General features: G+C 35.2%; 7 protein-coding genes across 16 annotated transcripts in view; 4 read left to right on the forward strand and 3 right to left on the reverse strand.

Moving 5' to 3' along the window:
* The first annotated feature begins 345 nt into the window (after nucleotides 1-345).
* Nucleotides 346-2,642, forward strand: L(1)g0320 (signal sequence receptor subunit 1 l(1)G0320). Its single transcript, XM_076777779.1, has 5 exons — nucleotides 346-572; nucleotides 791-958; nucleotides 1,042-1,301; nucleotides 1,479-1,746; nucleotides 1,872-2,642. Exons 1-5 carry the CDS (start codon nucleotides 509-511, stop codon nucleotides 1,943-1,945), a joined length of 834 nt encoding a protein of 277 aa, XP_076633894.1. The 5' UTR covers nucleotides 346-508; the 3' UTR covers nucleotides 1,946-2,642.
* A 130-nt stretch (nucleotides 2,643-2,772) lies between these two features.
* Nucleotides 2,773-4,056, forward strand: Der-1 (derlin 1). Its single transcript, XM_076777790.1, has 2 exons — nucleotides 2,773-3,500; nucleotides 3,588-4,056. The coding sequence occupies exons 1-2, from the start codon at nucleotides 3,062-3,064 to the stop codon at nucleotides 3,887-3,889; spliced, it is 741 nt and encodes a 246-aa protein (XP_076633905.1). The 5' UTR covers nucleotides 2,773-3,061; the 3' UTR covers nucleotides 3,890-4,056.
* A 542-nt stretch (nucleotides 4,057-4,598) lies between these two features.
* Rpl12 (ribosomal protein L12) lies at nucleotides 4,599-5,865 on the reverse strand. The gene is made up of 4 exons (XM_076777800.1): nucleotides 5,704-5,865; nucleotides 5,549-5,622; nucleotides 4,928-5,318; nucleotides 4,599-4,643 (listed from the first exon to the last, which is right to left on the reverse strand). Exons 1-3 carry the CDS (start codon nucleotides 5,738-5,740, stop codon nucleotides 4,932-4,934), a joined length of 498 nt encoding a protein of 165 aa, XP_076633915.1. The 5' UTR covers nucleotides 5,741-5,865; the 3' UTR covers nucleotides 4,599-4,643; nucleotides 4,928-4,931.
* A 758-nt stretch (nucleotides 5,866-6,623) lies between these two features.
* On the reverse strand, nucleotides 6,624-7,908 carry Uk114 (reactive intermediate imine deaminase A homolog UK114). The gene is made up of 5 exons (XM_076783674.1): nucleotides 7,744-7,908; nucleotides 7,470-7,630; nucleotides 7,005-7,073; nucleotides 6,856-6,911; nucleotides 6,624-6,788 (listed from the first exon to the last, which is right to left on the reverse strand). The coding sequence occupies exons 1-5, from the start codon at nucleotides 7,812-7,814 to the stop codon at nucleotides 6,723-6,725; spliced, it is 423 nt and encodes a 140-aa protein (XP_076639789.1). The 5' UTR covers nucleotides 7,815-7,908; the 3' UTR covers nucleotides 6,624-6,722.
* A 121-nt stretch (nucleotides 7,909-8,029) lies between these two features.
* Nucleotides 8,030-12,086, reverse strand: LOC143351769 (uncharacterized). Of its 6 annotated transcripts, none has more exons than XM_076783659.1 (5): nucleotides 11,945-12,086; nucleotides 10,626-10,811; nucleotides 9,748-10,508; nucleotides 9,451-9,602; nucleotides 8,030-9,358 (listed from the first exon to the last, which is right to left on the reverse strand). In XM_076783659.1, the coding sequence occupies exons 3-5, from the start codon at nucleotides 10,504-10,506 to the stop codon at nucleotides 8,953-8,955; spliced, it is 1,317 nt and encodes a 438-aa protein (XP_076639774.1). In that variant the 5' UTR covers nucleotides 10,507-10,508; nucleotides 10,626-10,811; nucleotides 11,945-12,086; the 3' UTR covers nucleotides 8,030-8,952. The 6 variants fall into 6 exon arrangements, with proteins under 6 accessions (XP_076639774.1, XP_076639777.1, XP_076639772.1 ...); XM_076783662.1 differs by having other exon boundaries at nucleotides 10,626-10,683; nucleotides 11,945-12,080; XM_076783657.1 differs by lacking the exon at nucleotides 11,945-12,086 and adding an exon at nucleotides 11,716-11,855.
* Tcs3 (Probable tRNA N6-adenosine threonylcarbamoyltransferase Tcs3) lies at nucleotides 11,951-13,822 on the forward strand. The gene is made up of 5 exons (XM_076783669.1): nucleotides 11,951-12,091; nucleotides 12,410-12,553; nucleotides 12,682-13,123; nucleotides 13,199-13,377; nucleotides 13,453-13,822. The coding sequence occupies exons 2-5, from the start codon at nucleotides 12,439-12,441 to the stop codon at nucleotides 13,722-13,724; spliced, it is 1,008 nt and encodes a 335-aa protein (XP_076639784.1). The 5' UTR covers nucleotides 11,951-12,091; nucleotides 12,410-12,438; the 3' UTR covers nucleotides 13,725-13,822.
* Nucleotides 13,823-14,393: 571 nt separating this feature from the next.
* The window catches only part of Shab (Shaker cognate b), a 44,157-nt gene continuing 36,621 nt past the window's right edge, over nucleotides 14,394-21,929 (forward strand). For all 5 annotated transcript variants that reach the window (XR_013081805.1, XM_076783640.1, XM_076783641.1 and 2 more), the window contains exons 1-2: nucleotides 14,394-14,841; nucleotides 19,495-20,776. Coding sequence is in view for 4 of the 5 variants with exons in the window: in XM_076783640.1 (XP_076639755.1) it covers nucleotides 19,700-20,776 (1,077 nt within the window). In the remaining variant the exon portion in view is untranslated. The remainder of the gene's footprint in view (nucleotides 14,842-19,494; nucleotides 20,777-21,929) is intronic.

Consider the following 21,929-nt stretch of genomic DNA (forward strand, 5'->3'; position numbering starts at 1 on the left):
ACATGTAAAATCGGACAGGGGATGATTCCTTATGAAAGAATAAGTGTTTTATTTATTATTAAATAAATACACATAATCTTGTTAATTCAAGTTTATCGTCGTGCTAGATAAAATATAGTGAGCTATGAATATGATATATTATTATTTTTCTTTCTATCTGTTTTTGTTGGATTATCTTTGATAAATATTCTACTTTTAAACGCTATAAAAATAGGAAATATTTTTTCTACAACTTTATTCAGGCTCGAGGTGACAGTTACTAGTAATTAATTGTTTTAAGTTGGTAGTATTAAACTATTTTCAATCGTTACTATTTAATGCCAACGTTGATATTCCACGTTGTAGAATTGACGACTACGCCGCTGATCTTCCACGTCGCACAGAGCGATGGTAGGTTCTTGTATTATGCCGAAACGTGTAGTCCAGTCTCAATGCTGAAGTGAGTGGTTTCAAGTGAAATAAATTCGTATTCATAACAGAAAAGTTAATTTCAAAACAACGCAACAAAATGAAGAAATTTAGCATTTTTTTATTATTAATTGTTTCACCAATTATTCTCACTGTGAACAGAGGTAATATATATTAAAAAATGTTACTTAAAATATGGTTTTCCTAAGTTTGGATTCAGCTAAAGCGAAAATAAAATTTTGACTAATTGATTAGCAAATTTTATATGAAAAAATTAAACTTAAAATAATTAACGAGTTTTAAATCCAATATAGTTAATCTTGTTAAGTAATATTCATTTTGTTAAATAAGTAAACAATTATACTTATAATTTGTATTATAGTTCATGCTCAAGAAGATGAAAATATTGATGATATAGTAGATGTTGAAGGGGAAGATAATTCTGTAATAACAGATGAAGAACCTGAAGAAGAAACAACTAATGCCTCATCTGATGCTGAAACTACTATATTATTTACTAAACCTGTTTATACTGGATTATCAACATTAGGTACATATACATTTTTTCTGGCATTGCATTATATTTTGCTCATTTAAAACATGTAATTTTAATAGTTTATTTACATTTTTCAGAACTACCAGCTGGGAACTTAGTTGAGTTGCTTGTTGGTTTCACCAATAAAGGTGAATCAGATTTTGTTCTTGAATCTTTGGATGCATCTTTTCGTTATGCAATGGATTTTAACTTTTATATTCAGAACTTTTCCACTGTTACATATAACAAGATTGTGAAGCCAAAACATGAGGCAACTTTGGCATATTCATTTATTCCATCAGAGAATCTTGCTGGAAGGCCCTTTGGTTTCAATATTAATCTGAATTACAAAGATGGTGTATGTAATAAATAGTATCTAGAATTAGTTTAAGCATAGTTAATTTTTGTCTTTACAAATTAATTTGTTATAATTCGTTTTTGTAAAGTGAGAATTTGTAAAGACCAGAATTACATGTAAATTTAAAATATTATGTAATGTTAACTCAAATAATTAATAATACATATCATTTTACAGAATGGTATCAACTTCAGTGAAGCTGTTTATAATGAAACAGTACAGATTGTAGAATTAGATGATGGTCTTGATGGAGAAACAGTTTTTCTGTATGTATTCCTTGCTGCATGTGTAATACTGATACTTGTAGGAGGGCAACAACTTCTTTCATCGCTGGGTCGTAAATCTCGATCTTCTACTACTCGTAAAGTACCTATAGAAACGGGTACATCCAATCCTAATAATGTTGATTATGATTGGTTACCAAAAGAAACATTGAATAGAATTAGTAAGTATTACATTATACAATGTAAAGTATGCCCATTCTGTTCTCTCTTAATTTCTTTGATGTATTTCATTTAATTTTAAACGCAGAAAACAATAATTATGGTATTTATGCAATTTTTTTTACAGATAAATCTCCAAGAACTCCAAAACAGAGTCCTAGGCAAAGAAGAGGTAAACGAACAGTTGATTCTGATGACTGAATTGTGTTAATATGTATGTATATATATTATTTAAAACAGATAGGTAGGAAGTACGGTTCCGCATTTGTAATAATTTCATAACAAAAATTTGTAAGTCTTTTTGTCAATGACAAACTAAATGGAGAACAAACGTCTTGTAACTACTTGTTTCAAACGTTTGAGATATAAATTTTACATTATAGCTAATAATGAAAAATCGTAAAATAAATTTCATAATTTGTGAATCTATATAATTAAATACTATATAATACTATCAGTATAAAAAGACACAAATTAATAAGATGTTTTAATTATTTGCGGTCGAAGTTATTGTATTATTATGATACAATTAACTTATTGCTACTTTATTACATGCTAAACATACACAATAGAAACATTTAGTGTATATTGGATATTTTTTTTTATAAAGTAAATTTATATCCCGTAACATTCGACCGCGACGTGTTAAAATATTCTGCTTCAAAAGTTATGTATCACATAAATTTATCATGTATAAAATTCAAACCTTCATTCACTATCATTACAAATAACGTACATTTCTATGCCCGTATTGTAACAAAATTTAAATGGTCGGTTATATTATTTATTAATAACGATCTACGAAAGAATGTAATTTCAATAAATCACAATTTTGTACAAAAATTTCTGTTTGTATTGTTTATACGTTTTAATAAAAATCAAGTGAAATGAATCGTAATAGATAGATAGGTTTATTCTGTACCTTGTTTATGGTGTAATAGATATACGTCGGTCAAAAAATAAATATGGCTGAGCCAGTCGAGACTCGAAATGGTATGCTGGTGATATGTAAGACGGATTTCAGCTGTTTCAAAAACGAGAAGGAAAGGATCACATTCGCCTTCTTTCTTGATTTCCCGAAGTACACAAAATGTCGCGCTCTCGTATACACACGTACGTCTGCTTTCCCCACCACTCCGTCAGAGACTAAGGAAGTTCGTCGTTACTAGTGTCGCCGTCGATGCACTCAATTATGCCAAATCTGGCCACATTGATAGTCGCTAAGCAATCGTACTTCAGACGTTACATTTGTACACTGTCCATAGTGGTTATAATTGATTTTTAAGATATTTACGTTACTACGTTAAAGATACAAAAATGACAGATGTGAGAAATTGGTTTAATTCATTACCAATATTCACGAAATATTGGCTATTATGTACAGTTGTATTTACGTTAGTCGGTAGATTCAGACTTGTTAGTCCGAGCTCCATGACACTTTCATACGATCGTTTCGTAAATAATTTCGAAATTTGGAGAGCAGTAACTAGTGTTTTCTTCTATCCCCTCAGTTCTGGAACAGGATTCCATTTCTTAATCAATTGTTATTTTTTGTATAATTATTCACTGAGATTAGAACGAGGGGAGTGCGATGGACGACCCGCAGATTATTGTTTTCTACTTTTATTTAATTGGATGTGCTGTATTATAATAGGACTTATAGGTAAATTCTACTTTCTTATGGACCCTATGGTACTCAGTGTATTATATATTTGGTGTCAGTTGAATAAAGATGCAATTGTTAATTTCTGGTTTGGTACGTGCTCTTTTTTTAGTAACAAAATTACCATATATTTACATTTATAACCAATTTTCTAAATTGTATGTTCTAATAAACCAACAGGTACACAATTTAAAGCCATATACATACCATGGATACTCTTTGCATTTAATTTCATTATTTTTGGAGATGGAATGATGGAACTGTTTGGTATTCTAGTGGGACACCTTTATATATTTTTAAAATTTAAATATCCTCAAGAATTTGGTGGTCCTGAACTATTGAATACTCCAAAAATTCTTGAATCTTATTTTCCACCTCAAAGAGGTAGGTTTGGGTATAGAGTTCCTACACAAAGAGCACAACCTGCAAGAAACATGTTTGGTACTCATAATTGGGGACATGGGAACGTTTTGGGACAATAAATTGATAATTTTAAGAAAAATAACATCTGGTGTTATAATTCTCTCAAATACTATTATCATTAAATTTATTAAATAATTTATGACAAGATGTCAAAATTAATTTCATTTTATGAATGTATCTTATAAGATTTGTAAACAATAAATTAGTTTATTACTTTATGCAAGAATTTAAGATATATATCTTAATTTATATATATGTATATCAAGGTTCCCTGTATAACAAATTTTGTTAATTTGTAAAAAACTATCAATGTATCTGTAATTTTATAATTAAAGTTTGTAATATATAAACAAAAAGTAAATTAATATATAAGTAAAATCATAATTCTAGAACTACTCATTTGACGAACAGTTTAAATATATAAAATAAACTCAGTTCGTTTAGTGATTCATAGATTCTTATACTCTAGATCGAGTAATAGATGATAACAAATTTCTATACTAATGTTAAATAATCTATGTTTAATCACATGTATACGATTTTGTTTAAAGCAGAAACTCCTTGATTTTACTGATGTGTAAATCTAATCATTATGAACTGCATTTCCGTCATATGTTTTACATATATGTATATCTAAGTATTTGTTAGGTAATATGAACGTTAAAGTATATTAAATACATGTGTATTTATTTAACTACACATAAAAATATTTATTTAATAAATTTCTTTATGTAACGAAGAGGGAAAATGTATATAAAAGTATAATGCTTGCAATTTTAAAACTGTTTTATTTTTGTGTCCATATTCAAAATTCTGAAACAATGAAATTTATAAAATTCTCAATATTAAAGTATTATATGTGTATGATATATATTACATGATTTATTATTGAGGTTTTCTCCTCAGTAGCAATATTCCTGATTGTATATAACAATACTACAAAGTAATATTATAACTAATCAGGTGGATGGGATGCTAACCCCTACCAAGAGCTCAAAGCAAACATTTTTCATCATAATATGATTTTTTGCAACACCATATTAAATTAGAAATGTAAAATATTATGATGAGAAGTTAGCAATGAGCTCTAAACTTACCGCATCACTCGTCAGGAACTTGTAATTCTCCAGCATTGATTTCATCAATGAGATCATGTGGTGATCTACCTTCTACTGTGCAACCAACTGATTGACAAGTTCCTAATATCTCTTTAACAGTACCACTAAGGTATTTTGACATGGATCTAGGCCTCATTGTTTGAGCAATGACAAGAATATCATCAAATGATAAATTTCCACTGTGCTTAATATTTTTTTGTCTTTTACGATCTCTTGGAGGCTCTTTAAGTGCTTTAATAATCAAAGAAGCAGCAGATGGAACTACTGAAATAGTAGCTTGTCTGTTTTGAATTGTTAGCTGCACAGTAATCTTCAAGCCTTTCCAATCACTGGTAGCTTTTGCAATGTCATCGCCAACTTTTTTTGGAGACTGAAAATATCATACACGTTATTAATATTTAACCATTTAGTGCCAAGAAACTCTACTGAGCTACTGCTATTTCATGTCAAAAACAACCAAATTTTCCGTTACATAAATTATTTAAATTCATGTTTGTGAACATATGAATGACATAGAAGAAGCACTATCGTGCCGCGTGTCACAATTCTGCATGGTTTTCAAAATTACCCTCGTTTTATAAACGGTTAATTTAAACTTACCAAACCAAGAGGACCAATTTTTGGAGCCAGGGATGAAGTTGCACCTACTTCACCTCCAACGCATCGTAAGAAAACTATAAAAATGTACAAATAAATTGAAACCAAATTTTACATCATTACAAAACATTTGACAAATTGTAAATTTTAAAAAATACCTTTCTTAACTTCATTAGGATCAAATTTAGGAGGCATTTTAACTATTTGTGAGTAAAAATTTAAAAAATTAGATACAGATGGAACACGATTCGGTATCCAATGCCGCAAACAACGTGTTCATCCACCACACACCGTTTTGAAAAAGACTCAAAAGGTTATGAACAGCAGATTTGTAGCATGAAGTAACATAAACTATATAATTTAAGAATAGAGTTTCCTACACTTATTGTAGTGATTGAAGCGACACTATTTGGTCAGCATCACAAAGCTTCGAATGATCGATATTTGTAGACTGTGGTTTAGTATGAAATTTCTATTTTTCTCAGCTTGTTATTAATGTTATTAATGATATAAAATTCTAAACCTTAATAATATTAAACGAAATATATCTATAACTATTCTGAATTAATTCTATTACGAAGTACGGTGCAACTTTAATGAATTATCACTAGGTGTTACTAAATTGTTTATAATTGCATATTTTTATAAGAATATTAAATATACACAAATTTATATAGAATTTATTTTATTAATGATATATATACTATTTTGTTCTATGATCTTTTGAGTAATAAATATTTTTTTACAATAAAACTTTATTTATTAACAAATTGAGATACGTATATATTTATTTTTTGGTTGTTTGAATGATTTTCCAGTAATAGAATTTTTCAATGTACGAAATAAGTAAAAATGAGATCAGACAAAGTTTATTGAATACAATGGTTGAAGTAAAACGTATCAACAAAGTTGCACTAATTTTTGTCCCGTCGTTAACATACATAAATATATGAAGTCGTACTTGATATAATAAAAGAATTTAAAAAATGTAAATATTGCAGAACTATTGAAAGAACATTTTAATTTTACAGCAATAAATGTGACACGTTATGTATAGGTTAGATACTTCGAGTAAATAAACAATAAAGAATACATATTTAATATAATATTACAAATTTTAAATACACATTCATATATGGTTTTTTAATATACAAAACTTTCACACAATAATCTTAACTTATAACATTGAAATTGTTTCTACTTCACCAGTAACAGCAATAGCTTCAATTTCAATCTGTGCCCCCTACAATATTTTATAATTAGTATTAATAGATTCAGTTTTAAAATGCATACAATATATTATTTCATACCACAGGTAACTTTCCAACTTGATATGTTGATCGGGCTGGGTAGTTTTCCGTGAAAACTATACAAAAACATGTATGTATATAAAATTATGTAAATATCAAACATAGTTTGTCATTATTTCAAAATGCAGTACAATTAATTTTAATCTTACATTCTTTGTAAACTTCATTTACACCAGCGAAATCATTGATATTGTTTAACAAAATTGTTGCTTTGACCACTGTAAAAAATTCGTAAAAAAAAATATTATGATTTATCATTTATAGCCTGTACAAACAGTATTTATTCAGAGTATGATTTTTAATAAATGAATTGATTTGTATAATTTATAGTCAGGATCAGATTTATGTGAAAGCAAATAATGCATCGCGTATGAACGCCCGTTGCTAGGGTCGTTTCGAAAAGAACAAATTTTTTTAATGAACAAAGAAGACGATTATTACATCTGCGTGTATGTGTAGCTTTCGAACTTGATAACTCAGGTTTCTTTTATTATTAATCTGTAGTATAAGTTAGAAAGGAACGCCTAAATTAAAAGTTGCATATGATTCTAGTAACTCTAACACCGGCCCGATCCCGTTTATAGTTATAATCTTTATATTTAATAATATGTGACCTTTATCATAATCGGATCCAGCTTCTTTCAAAATATGTCCCATATTTATAAGAGCTTGGCGCGCTTCAGCAGCAGCACCTCCTTCGACGAGTTTCTGACTTTTAATATCCATACCGAGAACTCCGGATAAATACACAGTACGATCTACAAGTACTGCTTGGCTGTTGAAATAAATTTTTTTGTATTTTAATAATCGAAGCCCTATTTTACACAAATCTAATAATTGAAACTATATTTGCAAATGATAATTCAAAAATTAAATTATATTTCTTACTTGTATGGGCCAACAGGTTTTGGGCTCAGTGAAGACGATATTATTTTTCGCATGATTTTATGCGATGCCATGATTACCTTCAGTTAGGTTGAAATGTATTCACTGTATAGTTTTAACACAACTGTTCAGTAATTATGCGTATTTTCTTTATATACCCACATTTAGTATCAGGTGATCTTTAACCTCTTATCAGTGCAGTGCTTATCGCAGATAACTTATCTAATTTAACTTTTTAGAACAAAATGTTTTATATGATTGTTAATGCAATTTCAACTATAAATATACATAAATTTTTAATTTGTTTCGTATGTATATCAGCATTATTTTCAAAATTATAGTATATTCGAGAAATTCACTCTTTGTGAAATATGGAATTCAATTAATCTTGAAAATCATATACCTGCATTTAAAAATTTCTACTGTTGTTTCAATCTTCAGTGTTGAAAATATTATTCAAATGAAAAAATCTAGCTAAAATATAGCTTTCCCGAACATTATCAACAATTTACAGGTAGCACAATCAAAATTGAAGATCTCATATTTTCTTGAATTCTTAATAACTACTTAATTTTATACATAAGAATGAAGATTTATAACAAATCTACTAACCATGTTTTAGTTAAATACATACAAAAATGAAATTATATACAAAGTATTTATTTTGTTACAAGGAAACGATTTATAGTTTCTTGTACATACTATGACTTATATCGCCTTGAACTATTAAATTCTGAACACTTTCATTAATTAAAGACTAAAATTTTATCAATTTATAAAACTATTTTATTAAAATTTTATGATCAAAGAAAATTATTTTCAGATAAGGCATTCAATTTTTAAAAAGGAATAAATTATTTAAAATAGTATTAATGCTTGATAGTCGAGGCATAAAATTTACTTACTTTTATAGTTTAATGTACATGAAATATAAAAAAAAGAACAAAAATCTTGTATATTAAATTTTACTTATTAAACCGTTGAGAACGAGGTTTTTACAGCACAGTCATTCCTTTTATTATAATATATATATATTTATATATATATATGGGTGTGTGTTTTTGTGTGTGTTTATATATGTATGTACTTATGTATGTATAGAGCGTTTGCACACCTTTTGCAGTCCTTTCTAAGCACAACAAATATTACAGTATGTTTTATTGATGACAATGTCTATGAATCAAGAATGATTTGTAACGGGCTTGCAAAATTTCAGTGAGCTGCATTATTACGTCGACCGCGTCTCTTGCGACTTCCACCAGTAGGACGGTTTGAAGAGGCCCATTGTTCATAAAAACGTTCCGCTTCTAACCATTCTTGATATTTATACCACCATTCTTCCCACTTTATATAGTCATCTAAAGTGAGGTGTCGAAGATATCCTCTCGCTTTATAGTAATCATATCTAACACGGACATCGTCCCAACATTCCAGACCTCTTGGCCCTTGTGCTAAAAGCGATTCAGGATAATGTCCCGGTGGTGGAGAATCATATCCTAATCTTGCAATCCTTTCTTCACCCTCTATTACAACTTTCATTGCATTTTCTCCATCTTTTGTGATACGCATGTTCTCCATATCTCGACGATCTACACTCCATTGTGCCATTTTACCAAAGCTGAAAACGAATATTTTATAATACTGCTCCTTTGTTAGAAAGATTTCTCACGTTTAAAATTTTATAATCAATGAGCGTGTTACAAATCATACCGTTCTGATAATGTCATCCTAGGTGGACCAACGTGCGATGTAGTGGAAGAACTGTCGCTGTCTTCGCTTGGTGAGGATTCAGGTGGAGGCCTAATCATTTGAGTTGCTCCATGACTTGAATGAGTTTTTTCTACCTTTACAGGTTTACGCATCTGCACAAGGTCAATAGTTACATAGTGGAAACAAAAGACATATATAATAATAATAAAAAGAGGATGTGAAACATAACTAAAATGTATGCTATTATACTAAAGAACCACAATTTATAATTATCTACATGAACAAAGTATGTTTTACCAATGGTATTGGATCTGGGACTCGTGGATCTTCTGGGATTCTAGTATGATGCTTTTCTTTGCGTCGAACTTTGGCTTCTTTTTCTTTAATTGTTTTGTAGTCCTTTTGATGACGCGGTGGAGGTTGTGGTGCAGGTGGAGGTGTGCGTGGACGTGGTAAAGGAGGCGACCGTGGTCTAGTACGAGTTGGTATTACTCGTGAACTTGACGGTACTACTTCTTTTGGATGTGCTCGACTTCGAACTGGTGTTAGTGATCTAGAACGCGACCGAGAAGGCTGAGCAATGCGCCGTCGTTCTTTTGGCGAACAAACACTGCATGATCGATCAGAACAAGTACTGCCAGTACTTGGACTGCGAGCAGGTCTTCCTCTGGTATGTGATCTTTCACGCGGTGAACGTGGACTTCTAGTTCGAGGACTACGTGGTCTTGGGCTGTGTGGACTTCTAGGTCTAGGGCTTCTCGGACTGCGAAGATGTCCTCTGCTAGGTTCTCCACTTGCTGTGCCTCCAACATATAACTCCTTATATCCACTGTGTCTCCATCTGTTTGGGTCTCGCTCCTCTACCTCCAAAAGCTTCTTATTCCAATAACTTGATTGAGACTCACGAGCTTTCCGCATTACACTATCTAATTCTCTTCTCTTCCCTGAATTTTCACCATGTGGTCTGGGCTGTGATACATTGGTATCCATCCGTAACTTACTAGAGCTGCTACCACTACCGCTACCTCCTCTTCTTCTGTCATAGTCCCGTGACATTCCTGAAACACATAAAATATACATAAATTTGTGGCATTTTACAGCATAATTTCTTTCAACTTGTAATAGTTACTAACCACTTAATATAAGAATACTTAATTTAGTATTCAAATATTTACCTTACAGAGGTGTTACAATGGAAGACACTGGAGGAGCGAAAACTGGTGATCCAATCTCCTGCGAGAGCAGTGAACACGTTAATTCTCAAAACATGATAGAATGGCCATAAAGATGATAATACGTTGGATTAATCGCCATGAGATCGCTAGAAGAACCAGTACCACTCGTCCTTTGGGTCGACTGGCCTAAGTTAAAAATTCTATATGTCACAAATAGGTATCATCTGTAGTGGTCAAGCAGCGGAAAAGTTAGTATTCCCGATCAAAAGCGTTTCTCAGAATTTGAATTCGCGAAATCCATATGTGGTACTGGACATCACCCGTCGCGATGCCTTACCATCGCCATTCTCCGCATGTCCAGAATTGTAGTACGCTTCGATCCACGATCCATAAATGTTGGTCGCGTGGACTTTCAATGAGTCGAACCAAATTCAGAGATCGCCTTTCAAAGGCGCCGCGCACGCGAAAACCGAAGTTTGTCGTGTCCAAGTTTTCGCGCTTTTTATCGAACCGAATACGGATAGGGTGTGAAGTTTATCTCGGGCATTACCCGGGTAATGCCATACCGGCGGCGGCACTCACGTAGCCGATTGCGATACACGTTAAAACCGCTCGTCAATGTTACACCGATAGTACACACAGGCGAGAAAATTCAATGAACATCGCGGCAAAGCTTTTGTCGGTATTTCGCGACATCTTCGGGGATGTCGTACGCGGAACGTCACCTTTTCGGAATGCGTCGGAGGATATCTTGTCGCGTACGACCCATAGCCACACCGAAACGCGACACGGAATTTGTGGCTCGAGTAACGGGTACGTCAAGGTCACGTAAAGGCCCGACTACGCGATTTCGCGACCGGCGAAACTGTATTTCTCGCGACACCATTTCAGATATTACCCGGGTAACACCTTACTGGTGTCGTAACGGAGACCTCGAGAATCGCGGAATATCTCAAGTACTGCTTGAGGAGATAGAGAGAAAGAGAGAGAGAGTCCGAACCGGTATGTACGCGTATAGCCTCCTTCGCTCCTTTCTTTCATTAAAAGCGAAGGTCGGCTCTTCTCGCTTTTTCCATTTGCTGGTACACACCTTTGCACTATTTTTTTTTAACGTGGCTTCACAAAACTTTTACTCGACAGTATGCGAATAGATCTAACTCTGGCAGCGCTGGCTGCTACTCGTACCGAAGCGTCAGAGGCGTTCATTCGCTAGCACCCGACGGTCACTTTGAAAATCAATTGCCCACCCAGTGAGCGCTACTCGTGGAATTTCACGACATTCACCGGGCTCAAGAACCTTTCGAGGTAACGACACTCACTTTTCTCACCGCGGCAACTCGTAAACTTGCATTTTCTGGCACGAATCTCGATGAATCACTTCCGCGTGACGTTCTACGAATGGAGATTGTTAAGAAGACTTTTCTTCAAGAGCCGCACCAAATGCAAGAGGATGCATTCCAAACAAGGTGGACAGCAGATGTCGCTATGATCACTTGGCACTTCATAAATACTTTACATTATCTATGAATGATTTTTATTTCAAAGTTTTTTTATAATAATATTATATATCATATTTAGAAAACAGTTTATATTGTTTATATTATTATGTTTTTATTTCAATGATAGTATTTACTTATTTTTTTCGACATCTAATATGGACGACTGAGAGTGAACGAAATATGATTGTACTGCGCATGTATCTATGCTTTTTATTGGCTGATTAATTCACCCTAATTCATCCACGTACCAATAGTTATAAAATAATTACAAACGTGTTTTCTCAGTGTCTTTTTAAAATCAAAGAATTGAAAAGATGGTAATCGCTATGGGATTTGAGGGTAGTGCGAATAAATTGGGTGTTGGAATTATTCAAGATCAGACTGTGTTGTCAAATGTACGACATACCTATATTACACCACCAGGCGAAGGTAAAGACATAACCTTTTACGTTTGTATTCATTATTTTGTTTCAATATAAAAAGCAAAAATTTGTATTTGTTGTTTACTAAAATTTAAGAAGTTAAACATTAAATATTTTAAAGTTTGTTTTGAAAAGGATTTCTACCTCGTGAAACTGCACAACATCACAGAAAACATATTCTTAAAATTTTGCAAAAAGCATTGGATGATGCTAAAATAACATTAAAAGATGTAGATGTGGTGTGTTATACAAAAGGACCAGGAATGGGAGCACCATTAATAGTTGCTGCATTGGTAGCCAGAACAGTTGCTCAGTTATATGACAAACCAATAGTTGCAGTAAATCATTGTATTGGGCATATAGAAATGGGACGTTTAATCACAGGAAGTATAAATCCTACTGTTTTATATGTTTCTGGTGGAAACACACAAGTTATTGCATACTCTCTGCAAAAGTATCGAATTTTTGGTGAAACAATAGATATTGCTGTTGGAAATTGTTTGGATCGTTTTGCAAGATTGTTAAAACTTTCAAATGATCCTAGCCCTGGTTATAATATAGAACAGTTAGCAAAGAAGTAAGTTGTTTTAACAAGATTCATTTATATATGTTAATTATATTTTATTTACAATATAATTTTATATGCATAAAGAGGAAAAAAATTGGCTCCATTACCCTATGTAGTAAAAGGAATGGATGTATCTTTTTCTGGTATTTTAAGCTACATTGAAGAACATCTTTCTTCTTGGATTGACTTAAAAGAATTTACTCCAGAAGATTTATGTTTCTCTTTACAAGAAACAGTATTTGCTATGCTTATTGAAATTACAGGTATTGTTGCATACTATATAAATTCAAAATATGAATATAAAATGGTTTTACATATCTAATTTAGTAACATTGCAGAACGTGCAATGGCCCATGTGAACTCATCCGAGGTATTAATTGTTGGTGGTGTAGGATGCAATGTAAGATTGCAGAATATGATGGAAATCATGTGCAAAGAGAGGAATGCAACACTTCATGCTACAGACGAACGATTTTGTATAGATAATGGTGTAATGATTGCTGTGGCAGGATTACTTCAATATAAGAGCAGTGGACATACTTCCTGGACACAAACAACTTGTGTACAGAGGTATCGGACAGATGATGTCCATATTTCTTGGAGAGAATAAAATAATTCCAAAGACATTAATTCTTTATTACAATATTTTATAAATCACTTTGAAGCTTTAGTAGGACAATATATCTTTCATAAAATATTATTACAAAATTGTTGGATTTTCTTTTATTAACACTGTCAACTGTTTTGCGCACAGTAATACGACCAGCCCTATACTATGAGGATAAATAGCATGGTAAGAAAGATATACGAAGTGGAAGGTGAATGGACTATACATTATGTTTAAATTTTCAATAAAAGAAAGGAAAACTTTGTTTCAGTGCTGTATAGCACGTTTGTAGTATTAATTTGTAGGTGTACGATGCGGTGTTGTATAAAAGAGTAGATCTACCCGAACGAATTGATGGAACGGTTGGCATCGATTTAAACGGACTGCGTGGTTTCTTGCTTATTATATCGGTGTGTATAGCTATATATGCATGTATGCGCACGCGCAAATATCGTATAGATTCAAAATTGATATCGAACTATTAGTTTGTGAAAAGAGGAAAGCGAACAGTATAGGTGGAGGTCAAGTTTTCATCACACGAACGATAGATAGGGTAGTTTTCAGGAATCGTTGACGCAGGCGCATATCTGGCTGTAGTCCAAATAATACCTCTGTCGGCGACAGCAGCAGTTATTATAGTAGTAGAATTCGGATCGTCATTGCTACCGGATACACAATCGGCACCGTTAGTAGTTATCAGTTTCGTTTCGAATGACACGGATATCTTAACATAAAAGACTGTTTCAAAATTCTATTTTGATATTAACGAGCTGCGTATTAAGCTGTGCAGCATACAATACTAAATGTTTATTTTAAATTGTTTTGTTTGCAAATGTTTCTGAAGATAGAAAAACGTGAAATTCTTCTCGTTTCGCATTGCATCTAAACGTACAACTATGTTACACTGCCCATTTCCTAATCGATAGACGCGCGAACGTCGATTGCAGCGCTTGGTGCGAAACAAGTGGCAGTACGGTACCCTCGTCACTGTTCGTCACCGATCGTCACTACTCGTCACGGTGCATTATTCGTCGCGGTAGCCACGACAAGATGTGGTGCTACATCATGGTGCACAACGTCTTGTCTTCTGGAATAGAAGGTGTCCGTGCTTAAAGCAGAGGTAAGTCGCGAAAAATTGTGTGCGGCTGGTTTGATTCTACTACCTTATATCTATTTCCGTATAGTAGCTACTTCATTATAGCATCATACCGGCACGCGTCAAATACTGTCCCCGAATACGCGCGTACAGACCCAGATAACTTGAATCTCTCAGCTGCTCGCTCTTGAAAGTGTCAAAATGTTGAAGTCTGTGCTTTGGTTTAATTTTCACTTAAAAATTTTTACTATTATTTACTAATCGTGCTTAATCTATTAATACGAATGTCAGACATTTCACGATAAGATACGATTGTGTTAATGATTGTAAAGATTCGACAGTGATTCTGTATAAGTTGTTTGTTTGTGACATCAAGATCCGTAATTAAATAATTTTTGTATGCCAATTGCTGGCATACATAGCATTTGACTTTGGAAACAGCATAACATAATTTTTGGTATATTTGAAAACGTAAACCTGTGTTACTTAAATCGAAGACTATTTATTATACACAGAGCCACGGAGAATTGGTGACTTTTATTGGGTAACATTTTTCATTATTATTTGTATATAAGTTTGATAGTAACAGGATACGTGTAATAAGTATTGTTTTTCTATTGATCTAGATAACAATGAATAAGATTGGACTGGGAATGTGTTTCAAATTTTATTTGTGAAAGCGTAACATATTTGGAAATGCAAGTTGTAAATATATAGTCGTTCTTTGCTACTGTCCGGTAACGCTCATCATCCATCTTTGTTACTGTTGCCCGCGACGATATGAATATCGTCGTAAAACAATTCGTTATGGTAACACGTCTCGTATCAGGCTCCGTTTCACGTTTCGAAATTGTTGCCCCTGTATTTTTCATAATTTATGCTCGGTTCGGACCACGCCGGGGATTTGGATCCAGAGCGACGTTATTAAAAGCAAAGAATTTGAAACTGGCGTATCTTACGACACTTCGGGAATATTTTTGTTAGCCATACAACATCGTATTGACGCGTAGCCAAAACCCAGCCTCTGTGCATCGAAACAATGCGCGGAACAACACGCATTTAAATAATACTACTTCGAAAATGCACGGAACGTCTAGTTTGTGTTCGATGTCGCGTTTAGATTTTCGTTACGATCTACCTAACCTCTGACTTGTCAAACGACGGTCGGTGGGTGACGATCGAAACGGATCCGAATAATAAGGGATAATAATTCAATCGATAACGAAGAACATTGAGTATAACGAGCACGGAGCTACCCCGGGATGTAAGAGGGAGAGCTGGTCTGGAATTATGCCACGAATAAATGCCATGTAGTGACATTTAAGCTTGTTCTTGAAAATATCACGTGACTTGGGAATTAATATTTGGCGTTTTCATTGTTATTACAGGGAACCATGAAATTTCGAGTTTTCAACGTTTCGATATTACGCATGTAAAATCGTTAGTTTGTGCGGTGGGCCTTTTACGACCGCATGTCGTTGTCGAGTTGTTACGGAAAGTGCAGTCTTACGAAGGATGGCTGAAAGTGAGAAATTCCTTTCGGATCGAAGCGTGGAGCTATCAAGCTGTACTTCGCGGTGTAGGTATCTAGATCAATTGAATTCTCTTCTTTGTTATTCGGATGTTCGTTCGGAACGAATTTCTCAGGCAACATTAGCGTACAAGTGGGTGTGCATTGTCGCGTGTGCTGCTTTTAATATAGTGTAAAATTTTGTTTTTATGTTTCGTTTGGAGCATCTAAGAAAAGTCAAACGGTCAGTCAAAGATCGGAATGTTCCGTTCCGCGCAGTTGTTTCCGCCCACACGGATCGATCTGCGCAAAGTAGATACCGGACTATACTCGAATAGAGCTTCCAGTATTGGTACTAAAAGTCGTGTAAAGTTGTAAGGGTGCGTTGTGTACCTACCTGACTGTATCCCTTCCAGGGATGACATGTGGCTAAATGTATTTGCGACATGCTGGTTATTTAGTTAGGTCATTATGGCAGAAAAAGATCGATTCTCTTTTTCTCTCGTTCTACATCCTTCCGTTTATAGGAGGAAGTTCGTTTATTCGTCGATAGAGAGTTATCCAGACCTGTTCTCGCGTGCGTTTACTTTGCCATTGGTATGTACATACGAGTAAACTTAGAACTGTGCTCGTACGAGGGGCAAGAGTCGAAGCTGTAGAAAAATTTACGACTAGGTGCTTCTTAGCGAAATTTGTCCAAGTCACGCAAAAGCTGCATGTTTATAATACAATCGACGTTATTCACGCGTTAATGGTCGTCATCGTGACAACTTGTTGTGTTTCAGTGCTTGATTGCTTTCGAAGCTTTCTTGGTTTCTAATAGCTGCATTCGTTTAATTCTTTACCTAGTTTCGATGTAGTGTTCCGTTAATAATGAATAATTAGAGAATCACGTTTCAAATATTATATATCTATCATCATAAAATTTCCAGCACACGATCGATGTTTAAAATACGTTAAATTATTTGATAAAAGAGAATGATTCATTAAAATAAATATAGCGTACATTTCGTATAATTTCTGTTCAAGCTGGGAGAACTGCCTTTAACAGCAGGAACGACGATGAATCGTTCTCCCTTATTTTGATTGATAACACCCTGCTGTTTCCTATGAACGTGGATTCGGTCGATTCAAGGAATTATTTCCAGAAACGTGATTCAAGACTATCCACGATACGCTCGTGTATTTCGCGACGGAAATAACTTCATAAAAGCTTAAGTATAGTATTTTTTATTGCAAACGAAATATCAAATTATTTGTATTGGTACTTGTGTTATTTACAGGTTCGGAATATTTTAACAAAAATGCAACGAAATATTTTGTACTTGTTTTTGAAATACTTGTTCACATTTAAATGAATAAATAATTTAATTTTTTATATAGAATGTGCAAGATTTACAGAACTGCATTCAAATAGAGAGATTATAAAAGTGAATTAATTTTGTCTGTTTTTGAGCAAACGATGGTGTATGGAACAAAAAAGAAAAAGCAAAAACAGAAACTGAATGTTTTACTAGGCGGTATATTGTTTGCCCGGTCATGTGTTTTTTAATTTCGAGTTCTTTGAACTTTCCCTAGCGTGATATCACCTTTTAGTAGAAAATTATTTTTGGATCATCCTTTATCCTCTTAGCTCTTTGATATGTATCATTAAAAATTAGCGGTATTGACCGTGGCTGCGTCTTGACCTCCTACTATTTAGTGAAGAGCAAAAATAGTTATTTCATCACAAATTGGTTCTACCAGCTATAGTAAAAATAGTTATAGTCGGCGCTACATATCTGCGGGTCTTTCTATTGGGAATTATTGTATTAATTTTTATTAAAGTATGCATTTATCGTTATTGACAGATATTGAAGATTAATCTATACGAATGATATTACATTTTTACACTTAAATGTCGGATGTTATTAATTAGTTACTATTGTAAAGGAAAAAATTACACTTTTCCGTAATTAACAAGGAAGTAATATATGCGTACGAAATTTTAATATAAAAACTGTGATCTTTGAACTTGGAAGGAGGAAATGTTTCGAATAGCACGCGAAATTAGGTCAACTCCGACGAACGAGTCAAGTATACAGAACGCAACGGTAACACTGTTGTTTCTTTCTACTTCGTGTATAATATTATATACGACTCTTACGTAAAATGCATCTACACGCCATTTTACCTGTATGATATACGTTGCACTTTTGAATGTGTCGCGTGGAAATTTAAAGAGTTTCCATTTTCTTATCATGCATGGTTAATGGCTATTGTAGCTCGCAGCATTTCGTCAAAGTAATTGCTCTCGTTACATACTGATCTAGACTTTGCACGAAACCACGTGCGATTGAATCAGGACTATCGAGACAGGTGCTTTACGCAGAGAATCTAGGTCAGAGAGTATTAACCTCGCGTATAAATAGTACTAGGCTGTACATAATGTTTGTGGCAAACATTTTTTCTTTTTTATAAATGCAATCAAACGTTGGCTTACTGTTCGCAATATGCGTGTGGCAATAAAGGAATATGTACTTAGCCATACGCAACGAAAATAGGAGCGCAGACGATGATATCAGATTTGAAATTTGGCCTCATTATAAGCGACACACTCCTTTCGGTTGCGTGTAACTAGCACAGATCTTCGTGATTTTTATACAAGTAAAATTTTCTTCTAAATCTAAAATTATTACTAATTAAACTTTTATATTTTTTAAGTGATTCGTTTTCCCCCAAGATAAAATAAGAAAATAATTTTCTGGTTCGTTTAGTTGTTACAATTTTTTTTTTTAATATTTATTATTTCATGCTGTTGATACTTATAAAAAATAAGATGACTATTACCTAAGTAGTTGAGCTTCGTTTTAAACAAAGTTGAAATTCGCAATTTCGACACCATTAAACATACACATTTTCGTTTATTCTTCCACGATTTAGGCGCACAATACATCTTCGTTCTGGGTTTGCCTTTTTTCTTGAATATAAAGTGTCTATCACGTACACAAGTATTCCCATAAAGAGTTTCCATACTGAACTGACTCACTGTCGTTCACTTTAAGAATTATTCCTGTAATCCGATCTATCGCTAACCATAGACGGTCAGAAATTATCGCAACTATACGGAAATACGCGCAGGATACGTAATCTATCAACGGCACTAATTTCATAATGCTCGATTTCAGATTATGGCGCGGTTCAACCGAGCCAACGCAAAAGGACAGACGTAGGTACGGATGAAGCGCAAGAAGGGTAACGAGGACGAGGAGGAGGCGGAAGACGAAGAGGAAGAAGAAGAAGGGCACGAAGCAGAAGACGTAAACTATCGTGGAACCGGCGTAGAGGAGGACAGACTCGTGGCGTCGTCGTCGCGGACGGTTGATACCTTTGATGCTGAACAAAAAGAGGTTCGAGGACGTGTCAACACTGGCGGACGGGGAACGTAATGGGAGCGCCGTGGTTGCGGGCCCGGTGCTATCGTCGTCGTCGTCGTGCACGGTGCCCTACATCGGCACCGACCATGGCTTCGCGTTCGAGGGTGGCGGCACGACGACGTTGCAGCGGGCCGGTGCAGCCGGTACATCCGTTGCTACTAGCTGCACCGGTAGCGGAGGAGGAGGAGGAGGATCCCTTGGTGTCGTTATCGGATCAGGAAGTGGAGGAGGCATAGTAGGGTCAGGGATTATTATGGGCGGTGGACTAACTGGAGGAGGAATCGCCGTTGTTGGCGGAGGAAGAAGTGTCGGAGGCGGCGGCGGGATGAACAAGGAAGTACGGTACGCTCCGTTCTCGTCGTCCGTGGGACCTGCCGGTTCCGTGGCGCCGGTGAACCTGATGCCGCCGCCTCTGCCGCCGCCGTTGCCACCGCCGCCGCCATTGCCGCCGCCACCGCCTCTGCCGCTGCAGATGCAGCAACAACGCGCCTTCTCGAGGTCGATGACATCCCTACCGCCGGAACCGTTTATGATCATGAGGTCGAAGGCCCTCAACCGTCGGGTCTCGATCAACGTCGGCGGCGTCAAGCACGAGGTGCTCTGGCGTACCCTCGAGAGGCTGCCCCACACGCGTTTAGGCCGACTGAAGGACTGCAACACCCACGAGGCGATCACCGAGCTATGCGACGACTACTCCTTAATAGACAACGAGTACTTCTTCGATCGTCACCCGAAATCCTTCAGTTCCATTTTGAATTTCTATCGTACCGGGAAGCTGCATCTCGTAGACGAGATGTGCGTGCTGGCGTTCAGCGACGACCTCGAGTATTGGGGCGTCGACGAGCTCTATCTGGAGAGCTGTTGCCAGCACAAGTACCATCAGAGGAAGGAGCACGTGCACGAGGAGATGCGCAAGGAGGCGGAGTCGCTCAGGCAAAGGGAGGAGGAGGAGTTCGGCGAGGGACAGTGCGCGCAATATCAGAAGTGGCTATGGGACCTCCTGGAGAAGCCGACCACCTCCATCGCCGCAAGGGTGAGTTATTATTGTCAATGGTCACGCGTTACGGATGACTCGAATCGATCGGGATCGTGTCCGCGATCGGTTCGAGGATCAGTTTTCCACAATGAATTTTTGGTGGAGAAAAATTGGAATGGCATTCCCGAGATTTGGGCTCCCGGGGCGAGAGGAATTTGAACCGGAGCCAAAAAACTCAAGTTGCCGCAACAACGGTGTGTCGTTCGGCATTGAGGGTCGGCTGTTTGTTGATCGTCTTTTAAATTCTTTCCCTGTTCGCCGTTAAGATCTTTCGATAGGACCTCCGAAACCATTCGGGTCTTTTTCTTATTTTACTACGTCGCGATTTGATCCAGGGTTCCTCAAATTATGGCACACGCGGACTCCCTGACGGTCCCTGAACTTGTTTGCGATGGTCTTGGAGATATTCGAACGAACTTAAAAGCATACTACGGTGCCAGATAATTAGTTACACGTGCTAGAAGTACGTTAATATATCTACATTATATCGAGGTGAAGGTCCTCGAACTATTCGAATAAACTAAAAAGCACAATACAGTGCCAAATAATTATTCACACATTCTAGAAGTATATTAAAATAGAGAATATGTAGACTAGTATACAGGGGTTTCCACACGCACGAGAAAAGCTATATTTTTAAAACGGTTATAAACACACAGAATAAAAAGAAAATGGCAACTGCATCCTTTTTTTAAATCTCTACAAAAGCATATTGCTCACGCCTCAAACTTAATAATTCAGGAGTTGTACCACTTTAAAGTTTACCAAACTATTTTGGTGTACTTTATGAATATATTATGGGATCTATTGGTATTTATAAAAACCTCTCTTGGCGCGAATAATAGCTCGAATCCTTCTTGGCACAATACGAATACATTGTCCGACAGTTTTCAATTTCTCATCTCGATGCCAAATCTTAGTCATTGCTTTTATAAGATTTGTCTTACTCACGATGATTTCATTGGCGATTTTGCGTTTTAGAAGCTCCCAGACATTATCGATCATTTTTAACTCCTTCGGGAGTCCATCCATTTTGAAATGTACTTTTAATGCGTGTAACTAATAATTTAACCACTAATATAATGAAATGTATATAATGAAATGAAAAAAATACTCCCCGTGGTATGATATTCTTATTAAAAACAAAGAA

This window comes from Colletes latitarsis, chromosome 2 (genome assembly GCF_051014445.1).
Source record: "Colletes latitarsis isolate SP2378_abdomen chromosome 2, iyColLati1, whole genome shotgun sequence".
NCBI classification, from domain to species: domain Eukaryota; kingdom Metazoa; phylum Arthropoda; class Insecta; order Hymenoptera; family Colletidae; genus Colletes; species Colletes latitarsis.

Bases quoted from the DNA above. Each gene is read 5' to 3' on its own strand.
- Der-1 (XM_076777790.1), top strand. From the start codon at position 3,062: ATGACAGATGTGAGAAATTGGTTTAATTCATTACCAATATTCACGAAA. The intron at 3,501-3,587 runs GTACGTGCTCTT...ATAAACCAACAG, and splicing joins AATTGTTAATTTCTGGTTTG to GTACACAATTTAAAGCCATA.
- Rpl12 (XM_076777800.1), bottom strand. From the start codon at position 5,740: ATGCCTCCTAAATTTGATCCTAATGAAGTTAAGAAAG. The intron at 5,623-5,703 runs GTATTTTTTAAA...ACATTTTTATAG, and splicing joins TCCTAATGAAGTTAAGAAAG to TTTTCTTACGATGCGTTGGA. The intron at 5,319-5,548 runs GTAAGTTTAAAT...TGATATTTTCAG, and splicing joins AAATTGGTCCTCTTGGTTTG to TCTCCAAAAAAAGTTGGCGA.
- Uk114 (XM_076783674.1), bottom strand. From the start codon at position 7,814: ATGGCATCGCATAAAATCATGCGAAAAATAATATCGTCTTCACTGAGC. The intron at 7,074-7,469 runs GTCACATATTAT...AATTTTTTACAG, and splicing joins TGGATCCGATTATGATAAAG to TGGTCAAAGCAACAATTTTG. The intron at 6,912-7,004 runs GTAAGATTAAAA...GTTTTTGTATAG, and splicing joins AAATGAAGTTTACAAAGAAT to TTTTCACGGAAAACTACCCA.
- LOC143351769 (XM_076783659.1), bottom strand. From the start codon at position 10,506: ATGTCACGGGACTATGACAGAAGAAGAGGAGGTAGCGGTAGTGGTAGC. The intron at 9,603-9,747 runs GTAAAACATACT...GACCTTGTGCAG, and splicing joins TCCCAGATCCAATACCATTG to ATGCGTAAACCTGTAAAGGT. The intron at 9,359-9,450 runs GTATGATTTGTA...ATTCGTTTTCAG, and splicing joins AGGATGACATTATCAGAACG to CTTTGGTAAAATGGCACAAT.
- Tcs3 (XM_076783669.1), top strand. From the start codon at position 12,439: ATGGTAATCGCTATGGGATTTGAGGGTAGTGCGAATAAATTGGGTGTT. The intron at 13,124-13,198 runs GTAAGTTGTTTT...ATATGCATAAAG, and splicing joins ATAGAACAGTTAGCAAAGAA to AGGAAAAAAATTGGCTCCAT. The intron at 13,378-13,452 runs GTATTGTTGCAT...GTAACATTGCAG, and splicing joins TATGCTTATTGAAATTACAG to AACGTGCAATGGCCCATGTG.